The sequence below is a fragment of the Gobio gobio genome (genome assembly GCF_949357685.1).
Source record: "Gobio gobio genome assembly, chromosome: 24".
NCBI lineage: Eukaryota > Metazoa > Chordata > Actinopteri > Cypriniformes > Gobionidae > Gobio > Gobio gobio.
In genome coordinates this window covers 12,810,332-12,832,073 of record NC_137120.1, presented here as the reverse complement: position 1 = coordinate 12,832,073, position 21,742 = coordinate 12,810,332, and the positions used below count along the sequence as shown (strand labels likewise).

Genomic DNA, 21,742 nt, shown 5'->3' with positions numbered 1-21,742 from the left:
GTAACATGTCCCATAAAGACTTAATGGAGCAGCTTATCACAGAGCTCTGTGGTGTATCACAGAAAACTGCACCAAAACGTATTAGTGACCATGTACCAGTTCCAGGAGCTGAGGTGACCTCAGATGGCAGGAATGTCGCCACGGTTGGTCGCAGGATCTGTGTGCGTTGCAAAGCAGTGCTTTTAAAAAACAGTTAACACCATGGAAATGCCAGTCTTGCCACGTTCACTTTGTCTTCAATTGAACAGGAACTGTTTTCAAGAGTGGCACAAAGATGTGTGACTGTTCAGATGTTTGTGCTTTGTTGATTACCTCCCAAAGATCATCTGTACTCTCTTCTCTCCCTATGTACACTGTCTTCTGTACCACTACTTTGTATCATGTGTAAATTCAAGTATACTGTACAAGACTTGTATTGTTAGGAAAGGTTTCTATTTTGAATAAATGCTGTTCTTTTAAACTTTTTCTTCATCAATTAATCATGAAAAAAAAAAACCTTTGACCGGTACTGTATATGTTTACATATGTAACACTGTGAATCTCCTCGCATTCTTTGTTCAGGCTGCCTCACAGCATTCCACTTTGATGGGCCATTAGCCATTGGGGGGGGTGTCATGTTTCAGGTGTGAAACACATCAATATTCATGATCCTTCACGCCCACCCCACATACACCTTTCTAACACAAAACATGTCTTAATTTTTTAATCAATAAATTTTAAATAAATATATTGTGTTATATGAATGAGTGGCCAGCGTGATTTTTACATCATCTTGAAGCAAAAATTCTAGCCTACGTGATCGAGTTTTCAAAAGTCTTGTGAACAAATATTCAGTATGGTTTTTATGGCCCTATTTCAGCAACTTAAAAAAACATTTTTTTTCACAAATCACGCATAAACATAATTTTCTCAAAATGACTAACTTTAACATAAATGCTGCTCACATATTATAGTAGCAGAGTTTGTGCTGAATACAGAGTAATCATCTTTAGCGATGAAAATGTTACAAGGAACAGATTAAAGCACAAATGTCATGGCATAACAAAACACTTTCAGGGCCCAGAAAAGAGCTCCGACTTCAGAGGGTTAAACCCCTGATAAAATCTATTTAATCTGCCATGATGATCAACTGTTTGTGATGTTAGACCTTTAGTCTAAGTAAATCACACAGTGACATTCAGGATCACAATAAACGCCTGAAAACAACATTTCAGAGGAATTATAAATGGAAAAAAATTAACATTATTATTATTATAGCTATTGCCGAAGAGAGTCATATTGAATTCAGTCTTCTCAAATTTTAGCAAAACAACAAAAATACAGATAATGTGTTAGACCCTATAGCACAGGAATGTCTTATCCTGCTCCTGGAGGGCCACTGTCCTGCAGAGTTCAGCTCCAACCCCATTTTAACACACCTGAAGCAGCTGATCAAGGTCTTACTAAGCATACTAGAAACATCCAGTCAGGTGTGTTGAGGCAAGTTTGAGCTCAACTCTGCAGGACAGTGGCCCTCCAGGACAGAGTTTGGACAACCATGCATAGCACATTATTTTTCTAGAACATAGTTGTGTAATCTTCAAAAAAGTTTAAAAGAAGTAAATTCAAACGTCAATGTTCAGTATTAAAAACAAACTTTCCACTGCACTGGTCAGTTTCTGCTCTGTTTTCACACTTCATCTCTCTCTCACACGTTCACATGCATAAAAGCAGAAGTAACTGTAGATTTTTTACACTTTTAGCTCCTTACAGCTTCAGTTTCGAGTAATTCTGCTTATCAGCATTTAAGTAGAAGCACATTCAACTGAAGTGTGTTTAAAGGTTAAAGTTCCTCTACATTTAAAGTTCTTTTTAATCTGTTCTTAATTGATCATTTGTTACTATATTTGCACAAATACATGTTCTATTGATGTAAATCATTCAGATTGTTGTATTGAACTCGTCTCTTGCTGTAAAGCGTTTGATGTGGTGATTCAGAGACTGATGCAGCTGATGCTGATGGTTTAGTTGGTCTGAGATTCATTATGGTTTGTGGAGAGCAGAGAATCACTGGACCAAAACCGAACTAAACTAAACAATTATTGAATATAAAACTAAAGAATTGACTGAAGTTCACACATTTGATTTTTGCAACTTTGTGAGTGACTTTTTTTCCAGTGTTAGAGTAGGCCTCTCTGAACTCGGTCTCGACTCGGACTCGAATGAGCTTGTCTAGACTACAACACTGCTTCTTCTTCTTCTTAGTTTTTAATTTCACACTCAATGTTCCAAACCCCCACCCCCACTCCAGTGGTCAACATCTTCTAGAACTGTTTAACTGTGTCTTCAACAGAAAGCCATGATGAGATTAATGTTTGTCAACTTTTAATTGTTTTTTGTTCAGATCAGTCTTTTCATGTCATAGTTGTATCCATGTAATGTAATGTTATTTTATATATATATATATATATATATATATATATATATATATATATATATATATATATATATATATATATTTTGTGAATTTGTGAGGTTAGGCACTGATGGGCGAGAAGGCCTGGCTCGCAGTCTCTAATTCATCCCAAAGGTGTTCTATCGGGTTGAGGTCAGGACTCTGTGCAGGCCAGTCAAGTTCCTCCACACCAAACTCACTCATCCATGTCTTTATGGACCTTGCTTTGTGCACTGGTGCGCAGTCATGTTGGAACAGGAAGGGGCAATCCAAAAACTCAATTGCGGTTTTTCCCAGTTGCTTCCACTTTGTTATAATACCACTAACAGTTGACTTTGGAATATTTAGTAGTGAGGAAATTTCACGAATGGACTTATTGCACAGGTGGCAACCGATCACGGTACCACGCTTGAATTCACTGAGCTCCTGAGAGCGACTCATTCTTTCACAAATGTTTGTAGAAGCGTCTGTATGCCGAGGTGCTTGATTTTATACACCTGTGGCAATGGAAGTGATTGGAACACCTAAATTCAATGATTTGGAGGGGTGTCCCAATACTTTTGGTAATATATTGTATAAACTTACTTTTTTTATTAGGTTGTGGATTTGGATATATATTTACTGTTTTACTAAAAGTTATAAGCAGTGCTTGAAAGGGGCACATATTTTAATCTAGCGTACCCTAATTTTTTCTTGCGTTCCGGCACTTCTCACGTTGCTGGTACTCTGTCTGATATCAACCGAGAGGGACAGCCCAACTCCATTCTAGCTTCAAGCTCTGGTAGTAAGTTGTTAATACAAAGCCATACAAAAGAGTGTTGGGACAACAATGGACTGTGCATTTATTTGTATATATTAAACAGCAAATGCTGTTCAAACACTTTGTGTATCTAGAATGTTACTGAATTAATTAAACAATTTAAACTAAAAAACATAAACTTATCCAGTAGTTATAAGATCACTGGTAAACACTTACCGGTTTTAAAAAAAAAAAAGGCACAATGGTAACCTCACAAAACTCAAGAAAAGAACACCATTAATATAAAATCCTATATATTATTAAATGTCTGTGTGTCATTCATGTGATATAAAATATGCATATCATTATATTCACACACAATATCTGCACTAATACAGGAATCCACCTCCTTTCCCATTTTGAAAGTTGCCAGCCCTTAAACAGAATCTGGGTTTGATCAGTGTCTCATGGCGACTCCTGCATACACCACATCTTCCACCTCCTGGACACTCTGAAAGAAAACACATTCACATCACACATGTAGTTATCAAGAACATTACTGATCATTAGGGCTATGACGAACAATTAATGTATTAATCATTGATTATTTCACCGGTTAATCAGTAGACTTTGATTAATTATTCAGCTTTTGCAATTAGTTAAAGTATTGAGTTCCCGTCATCTAACTAATTAATAAAAAAAGGAAATCACTTCAACTTTTGAACATGTCTTTTTAATGAACTTCGCTCTTTTTCTCCAGAAGTTATACCGATGTCTTTGTATTATCTTAACCTAAAGTTAAGGTTATCTGCACAGCTATTCAAAAGCAGATGGTCTACTATGTGCATAGTAAAGCGATCACCGACAATAATTTTTGGTGGGAATTAATGTAGACACGGATATCAGACACCAGTCGTGTCTGAAGTGAATGTAAACACGCGGGCCAAAAATAAAATGAAATATGGTCAAAAGATCGGATCTGTGCATTAAGACTTGTAGTGTAATCACAGCCTCAGCTACTGTTCGCTATTGCTATTTAACAAATATTAACTAAGGCTGAACAGAGGTGTTGTTCATGGTTAGTTCATAACTAATGCATTAACTAATACAACCTTATTGTAAAGTTTTACCAGCTCGTTAATATGAAGCATACAATTGGTTCTGTTGCTAAGGCCATACATTTCAACACAGCATTGTTTCCAAAGACTATTGTGCTCGTAAGTGATCGTTTGTCTTTTTGTAGTTTGAATAATAAATAACTTCTGTCACTTTAAAGCTACACTGTGTGATATTTTCCCCCATCTAGTGGTGGACATGTATATGACCATCCAGTGAATTTTAGTTTCTGTTCTGTTCAATTCCGATTTCGTTTTAACTCCTACGGTGGCCGATTTAGTCCAAGATTAATATGGCTTCCAGTTCGACCTCGTCCACATTCGACACGGTGCCTGTGGGATATTCTGTACGCAGTGGGATGGTTGGAACTCAACTGGCCTAATTATTCGGCTAGAAAGAACTGCAGCTAATCCAGAGTGAACTTTGATGATAGTAATGTTTATTCAGTCATCCAATTGCAAGGCATAAACAGGTTTGCATGGATATGTACATAAATGTGGTTTCTGTGAGAGAACAAATTAGGATGGTAAATATACATGATAATGACATGACAGAATATACAAAGGTTAAGAACTGTATAACTATACTTATAAGTTACATTTGTATAATGTAACCGTAAACCAGAGCTTATTGTACCATATATAGGCGCTAAATGCAGCTGCATTAAAAGGAGCGGAGCTGCTGCTGCTAACAAGCGGTGTCGGATTACAAAAGTGTGCGCAGGTTTAGCTCTGTATAACAAATATGCCGATCAGACCTGATACATATTTCCATCAACATACATTACAAGCAAATATTTTCTATAAACGAATAAACATTGTTAATAACTGAATGACTATTCAAATAGGTGAGCATTACGCTAATGTATGTTGACACAAAAATACTTCTGAGGTGACATCAACTGAATTACGCGATGACACACTCTGAAACACATCCACAATGACAATAACTATTATTACTTACGGAGTTATTAACGCACAGAAATACCACACAAGGAAAAACAGACTTTTGAGGAATAAACAAGCCAGGAAAACTCTGTATAACTCTGTTACTGGAGCTGCTGAGATGAAAACTCTCTGCGCATGCACCAGACAAGTCTGAACAAGTTGACGCGCACAGTGTTAAAACCGGTTAAAACGCGAAAGGCGAAGCTTGAATTTACGGGTATGTCCCTCTTTGGCTAATGTACTTTCAAGATGGAGGGGCAACATGGCGACCACCGTTAGATCCCATTACCTTATGTATTTTCAATGGCATATTATAAACTTACGAGAATACTTTATTACTTGAAAGAAGTAAATATACATTAATGAGCACATATATTTTTGAAAGAACTAAGTGTTTTTAGCTAAGAATAGACTAAAAAAGTTACACAGTGTAGCTTTAAGACCTGACGCACGCATGGATCCCACTGTTCCTGTGAGCTGGTTACGACTGTGTTTACGTTAAAACTCACCAAGATGGGCATTGAGACATTTTTGAGTGTATTTGACCATTAATAAGCTGGAAAAAGGAGCTAATTTTTGCACTTGTATGTCAGAAGCGGCTTTATTACGGTATGTGTGTGTGCGCTTCAGATGCGAGCGCGAAATCTGCAGGAATTAGTAGAATTAACGTTATGTGCAACCCCGGGCAAAATTCAGACCGGTCACACCAATACTAACACGTAGTCATGAGGAAAAATCCAGCAGAACACCCGTTCGCAATGTTCAGAGGATTAACTTGGACTGAATGAGAGGAGGCGGGTGTGTGTCAAATCGCTGTCGGTCGGAGAGGAGAGGGCAGCTGATATCGATACTGTAGAAAATGAGTATCGTATCGTTTCAGATATTTCAGTATCGATACATAGCGAAATATCAATATTTTTGACAACACTAGTAGGCATACACACAGGTTTGAAGACTCGTTCTCTCGCCCCTACAGTGCAATTCGGCTAGGTATACATCCGCGCTAAAATATCATGGTGAAAGTCATCATAGCTTGTGTAGTATAGACCCAGCTCCCAAACCAACTTTGAGAATAGATTAACGGCAATATTTTTTTATCGCCCGATAAGAGTCTCACGTTAACGCAGCACGTTAACGCCGATAACGGCCCACCACTAATATATATATATATTAGTGCTGGGCAAATTAACGCGTTAACGCAAGTAATAATTTTTTTCATTTTAACCCATTCAAAATATTTAACGCAACGTTCGTTTTTATATATTTTTTTGCCTAGCGTTAATTATATAATCACGCTCTTATTCATGCTTTTAAACCTCCAAGCGAGACAAGACAGAAGAGAACGCGCTGTATGTCAGTGTCCTGTCTCTGTGTGCGTGTGTTTCTTTGTGGCAGCATCTAGTTTCATCTCGTGCACACATCGAGTTCTCTTCCGCTCTTGAACAAACAATAACAACAACACAGATAATTTTGCCAAAATGCCAGTTTTGACGAGTATTCTCATAATAGGAGTCTTAAATTAGTTAAATAACGTCTTAAATGAACGTGAGAAAATGAGATGCACGTGACAACGCGTCAGATCCGCGTCATGTTCAGCAGCGGCCAATCTTAAAGTGACAGCAGCACTGATGATGTCTGTCATTTAATGTTCATCAAGAACAAAGGGAAAAGAGAAAAAATTATTAATCTATATTTAATTTATTATTTATGCAGTTAAGAAACTGTTCTTGAAAGTTCTTTCTTTCTTCTTATTTATTAGGCTATTTTTATTATCATCGTCATACTGGCCAAAATCTAATTAAATAGACTATATGAATAGGCCTATAAAGTTAAATTCAAGTGAATTTGTGGTCTCGTTTTAAATGCATTGATCAACATGCTTGTGTCAACTTCCCTGTAGCCTATATGTGCGCTGCTTCCTTTCCGTGTGTTCGGACCGCTAATGGAAAATATCAAGCGCTTCCATTTCAGAGTCCCTGTTATCAGATCTGTTGAAGATGTTGCTGTTCATGTTTGTTAGCCCAGGACATTTTACAAATCCAGACCAGACGATGTTATACGGCCATGTCTGGAATAAAGAGTAGCCTATCCATGTCACACAGTACAGTTAGGGTGATATGACTTAAACCGTGATATAAGATTTTGGCCATATACCCATCCAAGTCACTCATCACAGACAGTAGGTGCGTTTACATGGAGTACTGTAATCAGTTCAAAAGTCCAATCCGAATGAAAATGCTCCATATAAACACCTCAATCGGAATAAAAATGCCCAAACCGAATGAAATTGTAATCGGTTTAAGAGGGGTGGGATAAACCTTTTCATGAACCGATCAAACAAAAAATTCCACCATGTAAAAGACCTGATCCGATTACTGTGAGTGTACGTCTTTCTGTGATATACAGCGCACGCGCCTCCACAACTGAAGAGCGTTCACCGCGCTCACACCAGGCTAATGTTGACAATAGAGGAAAGTAATTTTTTCTGAGGTATTAAACATTTTTATTTCGTAACAAGTTATGAACATAATGTTGGAAAAATGACAAACATCCTGGCTACAGCATCTCATCTTGACAGCGTTTGTCCTAAGCTTCAGCTGCGCCTGACAGAAGAATTCATTTTTGTACAAAAATTTACTTACACTTTACAACAAATAATAAATAGCTTTTATAAAACTGTATAAGTCCTGGTGGCCGTAGAGAGTTGCCATGGCAATGGGGAACATTCAAGCTGCTGGAGAGGACGTGGCGATATTTCTCTGTTTCTCGTAAGTTATATAAAAAAAAAGTTCAACAACTAAATTGGTTAAGTAACATTACCCACGGTCTACTTTAATTTTGTTAATATTTATAGCCTACCTCTGTGATTATGGTATCTTTCCTTAATCATCTGAAATATTTATGCGTTTATTATGCATCTACTAGTAATGATGCTGAGCACGTCTTGAATGCTTTCATTCATGTTTCACCATATATCCTATGTTTTTATTAATAATTTGGGTGCATTTTATTGTTAATTTAGTGTTTTTCAAAATAAATGAATTGAATTCATTCATTTTGAGTCCGCATTCATCATTCACAGCTGTTGAAATAGCCATTGTATAGGACATAAATTAGTTTAAACTACTGCATGTCCGCCAACAGAAAAATAAATATAAAATTACCAACACAGAACTATACTATTGATCCACGAACGTCGGAGTTATTACAATAGGGCTCGGGCGCTGCGTTGCATTCTGGGACGTGGCGGCCATGTTGATGGCCTCGCGAATGTAAACATACAGCAAATCGAACGAGGAGAAGCAGAGTTGGGAGAAAGAAAAACTATGTTAAAATCCCGAAAAGGATGTGGAATTTACCGGGATACGTTAAATAGGGAAGCCAGGGACCGGTATATGGACAAAATTGGAACTATTAACGGTTTGGATTCATATGAAATTTGCAGTTCACAAATGGATGGGTTCAGGAGCTGCAGACCATGAAGCCTATGTAACGTTAACCTTTTACCTTGAAGCATTCTGCACCGTTCTGTGTTCTCGGGTTGCACTACTTGTAAATAAACACTGAAAAATATCTGATTGTGACACTTCTTGCTTTTGCACATTATACGGTTATTGCGATTGTGTGACACTTCTTGCTTTTGCACATTATATTGATTTAAGTATATTTATTTTGAAGATTGTGGGTATGGATGCAACAGACACTTATGGCTGTATTTAATGCACATTTATTTTATTTCAACGCTAGGGCTCATGTTTGTCAGAGCACAACATATACACAATCTTATAGAGGAATGTCATGTCTTCGTCCTTGCTTGGCAACACCATGTGAATCGGTACTTTATCTGACAAAATAGTGTAATTGTTGCGGACGGTTACAATCACCCTTTCCACGTGAATTCGGAGGTGGGCATTTTTTCTTGTGCTCCCCACATCTCTTGCATCCAGCTGACAGCGTTCTTTTGTGAAAGCAGGGATCTTTACCTCGGCACACATAAATCCCACACTGTCCTTTATGTCAAAGCCGCGATCAGCCAACACCATATCCCCAGGTAACAGTTTGTCTTACAAGCGCGATCCAAGCGAGCCGACGACTCTTTGTTACCTCGGATACTTGGTCTCCGTGGTTGCGTCTCCAAGCAGGAAAGAGGTGGAAAGTTAATCCATTTTCGAACTTTTTCCCATGGCGATTATGTGATCTAGTGTTACACCCCACAATGCAGCAACGGTTTACCATGGTTTCCAATAATAACGCCAAATTAAGACACACGACTGAGAGGGAGCACGTCTATAAACAGTGCGCAGTAGTCCGAGTAGCAGCAAATGAGGCCATCAACATGGCCGCCACGCAAAGTAATGACGTCATACGCCCGAGCCCTATTGGCAACGTTACGAATCTATATGAAAGACAAACGGTGTGCGCATGTCACAAAATGATTCCAATTGAAAGCATCAGCACTTGTAAACAGGGCTTAAAAACGAAAAAAAGCCCTATCAATCGGTTTACTCCGAGCAGAATCGATATTTTAACGTTTCCGTTTTTGCGTTCCTAATTAAACATTACTGTTCCGAAAACGGTTTGAAAAAGGGCTCGGGCATTGCGTTGCATTCTGGGAAGTGGCGGCCATGTTGATGGCCTCGCGAATGTAAACAAACAGCAAATCGAACGAGGAGAAGCAGAGTAGGGAGAAAGAAAAGATTGAAAAAATATGTTAAAATCTCGAAAAGGATGTGGAATTTACCGGGACACATTAAACAGGGAAGCCAGGGACCGGTATATGGAAAAAAATCGGAACTATTAACGGTTTAGATCCATATGAATTTCCCAACAAAGAGTGGAGCACCGACGACTTGCTGCCACAGTTTTGCATAACAGACATATTCGTCTAACTTACCTTGTTTGTGGTGTGAGCGCCTACACTTCAGAACAGTTCCGAAGCTACAAGACATTGGAGTCTCATGTGCAGTTCACAAATGGATGGGTTCAGGAGATGCAGATCATAAAGCCGGTGTGGTGCCGAATTCTGACCCCCTGCCAGATTATTACCCCCTAGTATTGGAAGGTTTAGGAGTAGGTGTGGGGGTGGGGTTAGGATTAGGCAATCAGGTAGCGACTTCAACGAGGGGGGTAATCATTTGGCAGGGGGTCGAAATTCGGCACAACACCGGCAAACAGTGGGAACACAGTAATCCGGACAAAGGTAAACTGTGCTCCACCTAGCTGCTGGTTTAGTAACCGTTAGTGCGAACAACCATTCACACATGTACTTTTAACTAACGTTATGCGTTTCAAAACAGCGTGGTTGTTGTGAGAGCACGATTTCACGCCAATCTGTAAACAAAGTCAAGTACGACCTAGCTTCACAACTCGCTTAGTTAATGCATCAGTTTTGTAGTACGATTTTTTGCTGTCAGCAGAGAGAAAGCAGCAGAAAGATGGATGTTGAAATTTTCCCGTATTTTGGGAAAGCCGGGAAATGTCCAATGTTAATTTAAGCTATATATATATATATATATATCTATTCAGATTGTATACTTTACTGTCGTATATATAAGTCATTATATGTCAAGTATACACATAGTCACGCAGGCTTACAACTATTACTTGCTCTCCGTGGTTGCGTCTCCAAGCAGGAAAGCGGTGGAAAGTTAATCCATTTTCGACCTTTTTCCCATGGCGATTATGTGATGCAGTGTTAAACCCCACAATGCAGCAACGGTTTACCATGGTTTCCAATAATAACGCCAAATTAAGACACACGACTGAGAGGGAGCACGTCTATAAACAGTGCGCAGTAGTCCGAGTTGCAGCAAATGAGGCCATCAACATGGCCGCCACGCAAAGTAATGACGTCAGACGCCCGAGCCCTATAACTTTATTTTAATTTAGCCTATACTTTAAACAAATATGTATAAATAAAGACTTATTTTCACTCAATAATAATATAACCCATGATAATTAAACTTGAATATTTATTTCATAAAAAATTCATAACATGCATTAATTACAAAGCATAAACAGCGGGACAAATATTGACCTGTTTTAATGGAGCGGAAAAGTGGCCCTCTATATGCCTAATTCTTTTCAGAAGAGTGATAACATTCTTTGTACATAACTTTTTTTTCAACACGACTTGTTTTAAAAATTGCATGAATAAAGAATAAATAAACTGGATAACCATTGCTCTTTTAATGCACCGTCAACTGGTAATTTCAAAGCAAACACTGCGCAACACGTCCTTGCATCACATAATCAAATTCAGTCAGCTAATAAAGCTTGATCATTTAATGCAATATAACATACCATTTAATACGAAGCATCAACCGTCTATATAGAAAACATCCCAGCTAACAATGACCTGGCGGTCCACCAGCGTTTTTTGGGCGGCACAAAGTCAGCGGCTTGACACGGTTGGACCGCCGTCGGCACACCATCGACACGCCGACCAATCTGAAAATGACGTCGGTCTGCCAGTGTTTTTTGGGTGGCACGCCACCGGAGGTTTGCCGCGGCTGGGCCACCGTCGGTACACCAGTGGCAAAGCCGATTGTCGGTCACTGTCTGTTGTGACACCTTTATTTTATAAAAGTACATTTATTTTATATGTATATTTATTTAATTTATTTTTACAGTTAAAAAGAATCTGAAAGCACTTAATAAAAAATAGTGAGACTTAATATTGCTAGACATATAACCAAAGCAAAGCATTTGTATAGAAAAATTCTGTCTGCATGCAATCACTTTAAAAGGAAATAATTAGGTTGAGTGTTCCTAAACAAAATAATACAAAATTTTAAACTAAAATAATATAAAACTAATATAAGAGTGTCACTTTGTCTCACTATCAAGTGCAGGGGTGGCTTTTGCACCTATGAATTACACATAAATTAATTTTAAATTCATGATTTAATACTAATGAGCTAGGTTTTTATGTATGTAATGTTTTAATTCTAGTTTATTTGTGTAAAAGATGCGTGACTGTGACTTTATTGTGCGTGCGTGTTGAACATCCGAATCGCGTTCACTGGAGCGGCGGAGAGTTGCCATGGAAACGGGGAAACGACAACTGACAAGCAGCACAACTCCTTCTGTCGCTGTTGTTTTCACTACTTTCAGGTGAGTTTAGTCTCTAAAATCACACAAATAATACACACAACTATTCCTGACACCTTTCTTACGTGTAATTGACACACTTCTGTTGAATATTTAATTTAAATAAATGGTTTAGTGTCTTCGGAAAAAGACCGTTAGCATCTCGGCTAACTATCGATTGAGCTCTTGTTTATGAAAGTTTGAGCTTTTAATCAAATCTTTATGTGAAAATGAGAGGTTTTGATCTTTTTGTAAAGGTTTTGCTGGTAATTTGTCAATGGTATGTGTCAAAAACCTAAAAGTATAAACTGTAACGTTAGCCTACTGTTAATCAGTGACGTCAATTACATGGAGCGCGAAAATTAGCTGCAAATTGGTAAACAGAAATTGTAAAAAAATGTTCTGTGATTTCAGGAGGGACAAAATAACCCCTCTACAACAGAGTTGAAGATCCCAACATTCCTGAAGGAAGCTCCTGACAGAGAAGTAGGAAACAGGTGAACTGAGGAAGTTCATTAAATAACTTAATATGCATTTATTTTACAGTATATTTCACGTAATATCACCATGATTTTACATTATTTTATTTTCCAAATTTATACATTTAAAAAAGGCTTTGACATCTAAACGTAAGTGACACTGTATGAGCAATAATCAACAAGTAAACCTAAAAACATAAACTCTTAATAAATTATTTTCTGTATATTCTTCTTTCCCTTTTTTGCTTTTCTCCTCTTCTTTAGCTTCTTTCCTTCTAATAAACTGGTATTATATACTAAATATTGTTGGCTTGGTGCTTATGTTCCTAGATTCTTCCATGCTGATGTTCTGCACCACAGCAGAGTTGGAGCGGATCTCCTATCAAAAATCTGCAATACTCATACGACTAGTAAGTACAATCTCTAACATACACTAATGTTCAAAAGTGTGGGGTTGCTACAGCTTTATATGTTTTTGAAAGATGTCTCTTTTGTGCTTACCAATTGTGCATTTATTTGATTAAAAATACATTAAAAACAGTAATATTGTTACAATGTAGATCAGCTGTTCTCTATGTGAATATATAGTAAAGTGTAATTTATTCCTGTGATCAAATCATCATTCCTCCAGTCTTCAGTGTCACATGACCCTTCACTAATCATTCTCATATTAGGATCTGATGATCAACACACATTATTATGAGTATTATGAGTATTATCAGTGTTGAAAACAGCTTCATATTTTGTAGAAGCCGTGATACATTTTATTTTTCAGCATTCTATGATGAATAGAAAGTTCAAAAGAACAGCATTTATTTGAGATTGAGACTTTTGTAAAGATTATAAATGTCTATATGTCTTTTACAAACGTCTTTACGGTCACTTTGTTTTGATCAATTTAATGCATCCTTGCTGAATAAAAATATACATTTCTTTAAAAAGAAAATCTTATTGAACCCAAACTTTTGAACAGTAGTGTACACTACCATTTATAGGTTTGGGGTCTGTTTGACGACAACAACAAAAACACTGTGCTACAGTTATATGAGATTAAATAGTAAAAAGTGCACATTATCATCTTTTGCCTGAAATATGAACTAATGCTAATCTTTCTCCTGTTACTCTCTTGTTTCTATCTCAGGATGCACAGCAAGGTTACTAGAGATTACACCAGCTCCAGTTTGGATCCAGCCTCACTCACGAAGACTTCAGATGATTGCAACTATAGATGGAAATGCAAAACTGCCAGATATTGTCCTTATATTGTAATCGTTGGCCCGGTTATACAGACAGCTCTTAGATTAAGCCAAGGTTAGGGCTTAGTTCAATTAGGACCCTCTAAGTAGCTTTTTTTAAACGTGTCTTAGAAAAAAAAAACACATTACTGGTGTGAATCTTGAGACAAAACAATGACACTGGCATATTTTAAGATATATCAGGTCAAGTTGCTTTCAATTAAAGGGTTAGTTCACACAAAAATGAAATCCTAGGGTGTGTATGACATTGTTCTTTAAGCCAAACACAATCAGAGTCATATTAATACAATTTATTAAATGTATTCATTTAATGTCTCTCTTCCAAGCTTTATAATGGTAGTGAATGGCTGTTTCTGTTTTAAAGTCCATAAAAGTGCATCTATCCATCATAAAACACGGCTCTGGGCGGTCTGCCGGAAGATCGATATTTTACTTTATAACATGTTAGATCTGGACATTTTTCTTACACAAACCCATCGAATCGCTTTAGAAGGCCTTGGTTAACCCCTGGAGCCCTTGTGGAGCACTTTTATAATGGATAGATGCACTTTTTTGAGCTTCAAGTTTTGGGCTGCCTTTCACTGCCATTGTAAAGTTTAGAAAAACCAGGATATGTTTTAATATAACTCTGATTGTGTTCGTATGAAAGAAGAATGTCATATACACCTAGGATGACTTGAGGGAGGGTAAATCATGGGGTAATGTTCATTTTTGGGTGAACTATCCCTTTAAGACAGCTCAAACATGCATTTTAGTCCGGGTACTAGCTTAAAGGGATAGTTCACACAAAAATGTAAATCCTGTCATTAATTCCTCTCCCTCATGTCGTTCCAAACTTGTCAGACGTTCGTTCATCTTCAGACACAAATGAAGATATTTCTGATGAAATCCAAGAGCTCTCTGTCCCCTCCATAGACAGCAATGTGATTAACACTTTCAAAGGCCAGAAAGAAGTGACCCCAGTGATTCAAATTTAATTGAATGAAGCAACGAGAATACTTTAGTGTGCATAAAACAAACAAAAACGACTTTAAAGGGATAGTTCACCCAAAAATGAAAGTTAGCCCATGATTTACTCCCCCTCAAGTCATCCTAGGTGCGTGTGACATTCTTCTTTCAGACAAATAAAATCTAAGCAGCAATAGTTGCTCTGTTTTTGAAGTCCATAAAAAGTGCACCTGCCCATCATATAACTGCTCCACGCGGCTCTGGGGTGTTAATAAAGGCCTTCTGAAGCGAATCGATGCGTTTGTGTAAGAAAAATATCCTTATTTATTTGTATCAAGTAAAGTTACAGCCGATCGCCTTTGAAAGTTGAAAGTGCCTTCTCGCAATTCAAGATGTGTTCGTGACGTCATGACGAGCGGACCTGGTCGCGTTTATCTTTCGGTCGGCAGGGGAACTTTCAACACTTTTTCCGTAAATTGATCATGGAAGGCGGTCAGCCGAAAGTTGACTTAATAAAGTTTTAAATATGGATATTTTTCTTACACAAACGCGTTGGATTATTCTAATGCTTGGATTAGCCTGGACTTTAATATAACTCTGATTGTGTTCATCTGAAAGAAGAATGTCATATACACCTGGGATGACTTGAGGGGGAGTAAATCATGGGCTAATTTTCATTTTTGGGTGAACTATCCCTTTAATCACAATTTTGTTCTGGCCTGCCACTGCCAGTCTCCTACTCAGTTTACATTATATCCCATGCATGCGTCGTGGTGCTCACAATAACAGCATCGGCTGCCACAGATCTCGAGTTTACTGTTTACAACCAGTGTTCCCTCTGTGCGCGCGTGCTCGGCCACTTCTGATGCGCTGGCTGTGCAGAAATAATACAATGAATAATAATGAACTGTGTCGAAGATTGGCACAGGCTAGACCGATATTGCATAAAGTCGTTATTTTTGTTTGCTTTATGCACACTAAAGTATTCTCGTCGCTTCATTAAATTAAATTTGAATCACTGGAGTCACTTCTTTCTGGCCCTTGAAAGTGTTAATTACATTGCTGTCTATGGAGGAGACAGAGAGCTCTCGGATTTCATCAGAAATATCTTCATTTGTGTCTGAAGATGAACGAAGGTCTTACGGGTTTGGAACGACATGAGGGAGAGGAATTAATGACAGGATTTACATTTTTGGGTGAACTATCCCTTTAAATCTTGTCTGAAACCGGGAAAGTGTCTAATAGGACAGGTTTGCATGACAGGTTTGCTGATAAATAAACAGGGATATATCAGTACATGTAACTCAGAGAAAGAGTAAACAATGTTCATTTACATACATTATTAACATTGTTACAAAGTGGGTTGAAAATCTGAGAACTTGCTCTAAAGATGTTGAAGGATAAAATTGTGTCTGTTTAACTGAACACAACTTTAAACTCATGACTTGCATTATCTTAGAGTTATTGCTATATGGACACTTAGTATTGTAAGACTGTATGTAGCGATGTTATCTTTTGTTCAAACCATGGTTCTCTACTATAGTAAAACTGTAATAATACCAGAGTAAAATTATGTTTATTCATATAGTAACCATAGGTTTTGACACCATGGTTACTTTTGTAGTTATGGTTTTACTACAATCATTGATGAACTATGGTTAATTTTGTTAGCTTATGAAAACGAACCATTTTACCACAGCCTTGCGGTAAAACCATAGTTAATTTCATAAGGGTACAAATAAACTTAAATTGAATGCTCCTAATTTACTTGACTAATGTTGAATAAAAGCATCTGATAAATGTATTGTTTAATCTGTTCACTGAAATGTATTTAATAAAAATAAATCTGCAACTGCTATTGAGAGGTCTGCATTGTTTTTCTCCATTACGGACATTTTGGTTAGCTTATGGAACTGATTAAAAACCGTGGACCGCCATTTGTTATAAACCAGCTCAGTAGCGGACCACTGTCGGAAAAGTGGTGGCTGCCGCTGGTGGTCCGCTAGAATAACGATGAGCAAAATCCCAGCGGGCCGCCGGCGGCAGCCACCGGTGGGCCGCCAACTTTGCCTCCAGTGGTCCGCCACTGGCCCGCTGGTCGTATGTTTGCTGGGATTGACCAGTCCTGTATTGGCAATCTGAAAGACTATAGGAAAAATGTTTGATAGATGCTAGTAACCTACTTGGATAGGCTTAAACGAAATCCACAAACTAGCCTAAATCAGACTATTTAAGCTTAAAGTCCGTACTGCTTATTTAAACATACGAAAATGAGCGAAATCTGCGCAGAACCGATCACCGGTGATCAGCGCGAGATGCATTCAGGTTAGAAAAGTGTCCGAGGGCGGTCCGCCTTGGTCTGATGCATAGACCGTAAAAAAAATATGGACGACGCGACTTCATTGACTTCCGCTGACCAAAGTTGAAGCTTTCATAGGCCCGCTCACGGCGCTGACATCTCGGGACCGGAGTTGCGCAGTAGAGAACAGGAAGTAGAGGCGCGATTATCAAAAGCCCGCCCACACTCTCGCAGATGCAGAACAATTCATTGTGTTGGTGTGAAATACACAGTTATGGAAGTGTAGAAATTAAAGCTAAAGCTCCAATCTCCTCCCAAAAATCCAGAAAAAAGTCCGTTAGTGCCTCAGTGACAAGTTCATTCAGAGAACCCGTCAATCTCAGCTGTCAATCATTACGTCACACCCCTCGTTTTTATAGCATCAAATAACTCACTAAAACTAAACTTATTTAAAAAACGAACACTTGAAATGAAATTATTGTAATAAAAACTGCCTAAAATGACAGAAACCATCTTTAGGAAGCAATTATTTGAAGTGTAATTAAATTGTTTAGTGTGTCTCGCGCCCATTCTAATACATGGAGAGGCGGGGTTTAGGAGCTATACTGGGACCAGCCACCGGGGGGCGATCGAGGCGCGAAAGCTTCAATTTCTGACTGAAGCACTACAGGCTTGGTCTGATGTCATGCTGACGTATGTCAAAAAAATCTCGCGAGCGAAAGGCGGATGTGTCGGATTCTGCAGTCGAGCGCATTTGCTCTCCACAGACTGCGCGGAGCAAAAGCATGATGGGAAACGACTTGCTGACGACACAGCTTAATGCTTATTGGTTTAAACAACCGTGATGTATGGTTCTTTTTTTTAAATGTTTGATTTTAAAACTCTGATATCATGTTTTTATGTGTGAATATTCCCAAACTCTCAAACAAAGGTGATTCTCTTTGTGGGTTATGTGATTGTTGCCATATTTATAAATATATATATATATATATATAAAAACATGTATGTAGGCCTAATTAAAGTAAAAATGATTGATAAACACGTCTTTCGAATGGAAATAAATAACAAAAACTTTGGGTGTCTTGTTCATAATATTTATTTTCATATAAAAGTAACATAACTTAAATTACATCCAGTTTATCAGTAACAAAGCGCACGAGTGTGAATCCCGCGATATCGCCTTTGATCTCGCAGGTGTCTGATCCACTACGAGAAGAGAGAACTGTCCGGCTTGCCTGCACTTTTTTCACTCCTCCCCTCACTGCAGCCGCCTAGTCTCGGCTGAATTTCAGGCAAGGCAAGGCGAGGCGCATCTCAAAAAAGCCTAACGTCACATGCTGTAGCTACTCTATAGAGTGCCGAAGTAATGACGTCACTTTGTAGGCCAACCCGGAAGTTAGCTGCGCATGGGTTCCCTTGATCAAAAAGCCATTCATTTTCCCCATAGACTTTTGGAAAATCGCAAAAAATAAGATCTGTGTTCAACAAAGAGTTATGACCCTTACACGTTTTGTCTACCAAGATAATCTTTACAAGTTAATCCAAAATGTATACATTTTGAAGCCCAAATAAAGTCGTCAGATATAAAATGCTAACGGTAGGCTATAAACGGACTACAGCACACCATGGTCGCGGATCAACGTCATCATCAAGCTTCCTCAAACTTTATTTAAAAACACGCTCGCTCATTATGATCTGCGCTGTGTATGAACCATAGACCGTAAAAAAATATGGGTATGAACACTTATCCACTTTTTCATGAGAAATATTGCCCATTCGTTTTTTCCAAAAATGTTAGAAACTAATTTTGTTTATGTGTGCCTCTCTGAGATTGATCTTTTGTTAATGTTTTTTCAGACAATATGATTATCACTGCGATAACATTAAATGACATGAAACACAACCCAGTCTCTTTTTGTTAAATGCAAGTTTATGTATGATCAATAATACAAAACGTATAATAAGCTACACATGAAATAAAGCAAACAATTCAGTCAAACATTCAAAGTCAGTGCTAGTCGGCTAACTTACAACGGTAACGTACAGTTATAGCCTAAAAATAAACAAGTAATGAAACTTCACTTTGCACTCAGCCTAAACGATTTGCCAGGGAACAAATTATAAATCCATGAGAGCAAATATGGGCCGTTAAATCTCCACAAGACGAGATATAGCTGGAGACGCCACAGAGACATCAGAGCCAGCGGCAGACGGCAGAAGGACTAGCCGAGGAAAGTCAACTCTCGCCGGGTAAACAAGCGCTGACCGCCGCTGACTCACTGGAGCTCACAACTCCGATAACACCAGATAAAATGTTTAAATAGGCACTCTTCTTATAAATAAACCACAGATTTGAGCTTTAAACAACTACATTATCGACTGAAAAAGTCTTAAAACTACGTTTTGTCACACATTAACAGTAGATTTTAACACAAAAAGACGTGTAAACACAGCCCATGTCAGACATTTCTCAACGAGACGAACATGTGAAGCGAGTAATCTCCAAATGTTCAAGCATCCAACTTTGCGCGAATAGCGCGATTTATTCACGCCACACATAAGTTCTTCATAAGGCTGAAACGCGGGCTAGTGAGAGATTGCCTGTTTGTCACGATGACGTCTAAAGTCCCCGCCAAAGGATGTAGTCCCTTTTAGCAACTTGTTAGCAACCATCGTTTTTAAGACACAATAAAGTTTTAAAAAATCACAAGCAGGTTTTAACTAATGTGTTTTATGTCATAGATCAAAACGTGAAAATATTTAGAGGCTTTGTTAACCACAGACCTTATTTCAGGCGATTTAGCAAAAACCCATTCAAAAAACCCATAGACTTTAGGGCGAGGGAACCGGTAGGGCTAAAATGCTAACTCACTTCCGCGTTTTGGCCTACAAAGTGACGTCATTACTTCGGCACTCTATTGAGAATGAGGAGATACGTCATGGTCGTGGGCGGAGTCTGAGCCCGTACACCATTCTGGGATCCCACGCTATCGGTTGCCAGGGGTAACATTGTAAGAGCGATACAGAGATCAGAGAAGGAAAGACGGCTCGAGGAATTATCATCGCGGCGTTTAAGCGGAGAAATTACGAGAAAACTTAGAAGAAATGGAGAAGAAGAGGTCTCTTAAAGGGAGAAACTTACTACCAGCGCCAAGCTGAGGTATTTAGAGAAGCTGATATCAAAAACGTTGACCCATACGAGCTGCCACGGCAGAACTCCGAACTCTTTACCACCTTGCACTGAAATGTTTCTATAAATATATTTCCTGTGCATTCTGAATAATAAATAAATATATCTCCCCACTATCCTGCAGCAGTCCAGTGCTCGTCATCATAGCAGTGTTTTTCTCTTACTGATCATATTTTATACCTGTTGAGTTTATATTTTTAAATTAATTTGACAAAAAAAATTAAATGATCGTTTGTGTGCGCTGGTGCTTTTATTCCAGCCTTCTTAAGTAGAATGAATGCTCGGTACGTGCCTTAAATGAATGTAATGTTAACAATGTTAAATATTGAATTAATCTTAAACAGTGATGCACACAGTAGAGGAAAATGACAGTGAACTAGGCCTACCTTGAATATTAATTAAGTGTTTTGGCCATAAACATGCTTGTAACATACAGTTAAATGACTGACAATGAAAAATGACAGAATAGTGATCAACATATATAATACAAATAAATAAAGGTTCGTATTGATCAAGTGTCTCACACTTCAGCATCGCGCTCACTAGTTAAGACCATGACTGACACCCTGTGGTGAAATAATGGCGTACGTTTACCAGCCGCTGCTTTCTCAGATCGGCTTGGGTGGATTAAAACTTCATGTTCAGTTGAGTTTGGAAAACTATGTACATAGTAATCATCAGAATATCTCTTCTCCAGTCTCTGTCCGAATCCATTACCTGGCGGGCAGACCCCCAAAATGGCGGAAGGGGGGCGGGGCGCTGTGTCGTGACAACATCTCCTCATTCTCAATTCATTATTGGTCACTGCCAAATTAAAATATTAAAGAGAACGATAAAATAACGTTATTAACCGGTTAATGGTCATTTCAAATTAATGTTTCTGTTCAGAACGATTCAAATTGATTTTGATTTCGTTTTCGTTTTTGTTCCTCTTAAAATTTAGTTCGTTTCCAATTTTCGTTTTGTTCCTTGAACCGGTTCAGAGCCCTGCTTGTAAACACCAAATCGTTTTAGATAACGTCTCATGTAAACAGTCCACTGAATCTTTCAATCGGAATGACAAAAAAGTGCGCATGTAAACGTGACTAGTATCAACATCAGTAGGCTATGTACATGTCACTGTGGCCCCAACGCCTACTCTGAGCTCGATGCTATGTCTGAGATAAACCACGCCCTCCTCATTACCCTACGCACAAAGAAATGTAAAAATACATAAATGTAAAAATACATAAATGTGGAAAT

The 21,742-nt window shown here is 38.2% G+C and overlaps 1 protein-coding gene across 1 annotated transcript in view; it reads right to left on the bottom strand.

Annotated features, from left to right (window-relative positions):
• Positions 1-3,254: 3,254 nt before the first annotated feature.
• The window catches only part of LOC307120372 (SLAM family member 9-like), a 28,997-nt gene continuing 10,509 nt past the window's right edge, over positions 3,255-21,742 (bottom strand). Inside the window, exon 6 of the mRNA XM_079807386.1 lies at positions 3,255-3,684. Within this exon, the coding sequence (XP_079663512.1) occupies positions 3,631-3,684 (54 nt within the window). The 3' untranslated portion in view covers positions 3,255-3,630. The remainder of the gene's footprint in view (positions 3,685-21,742) is intronic.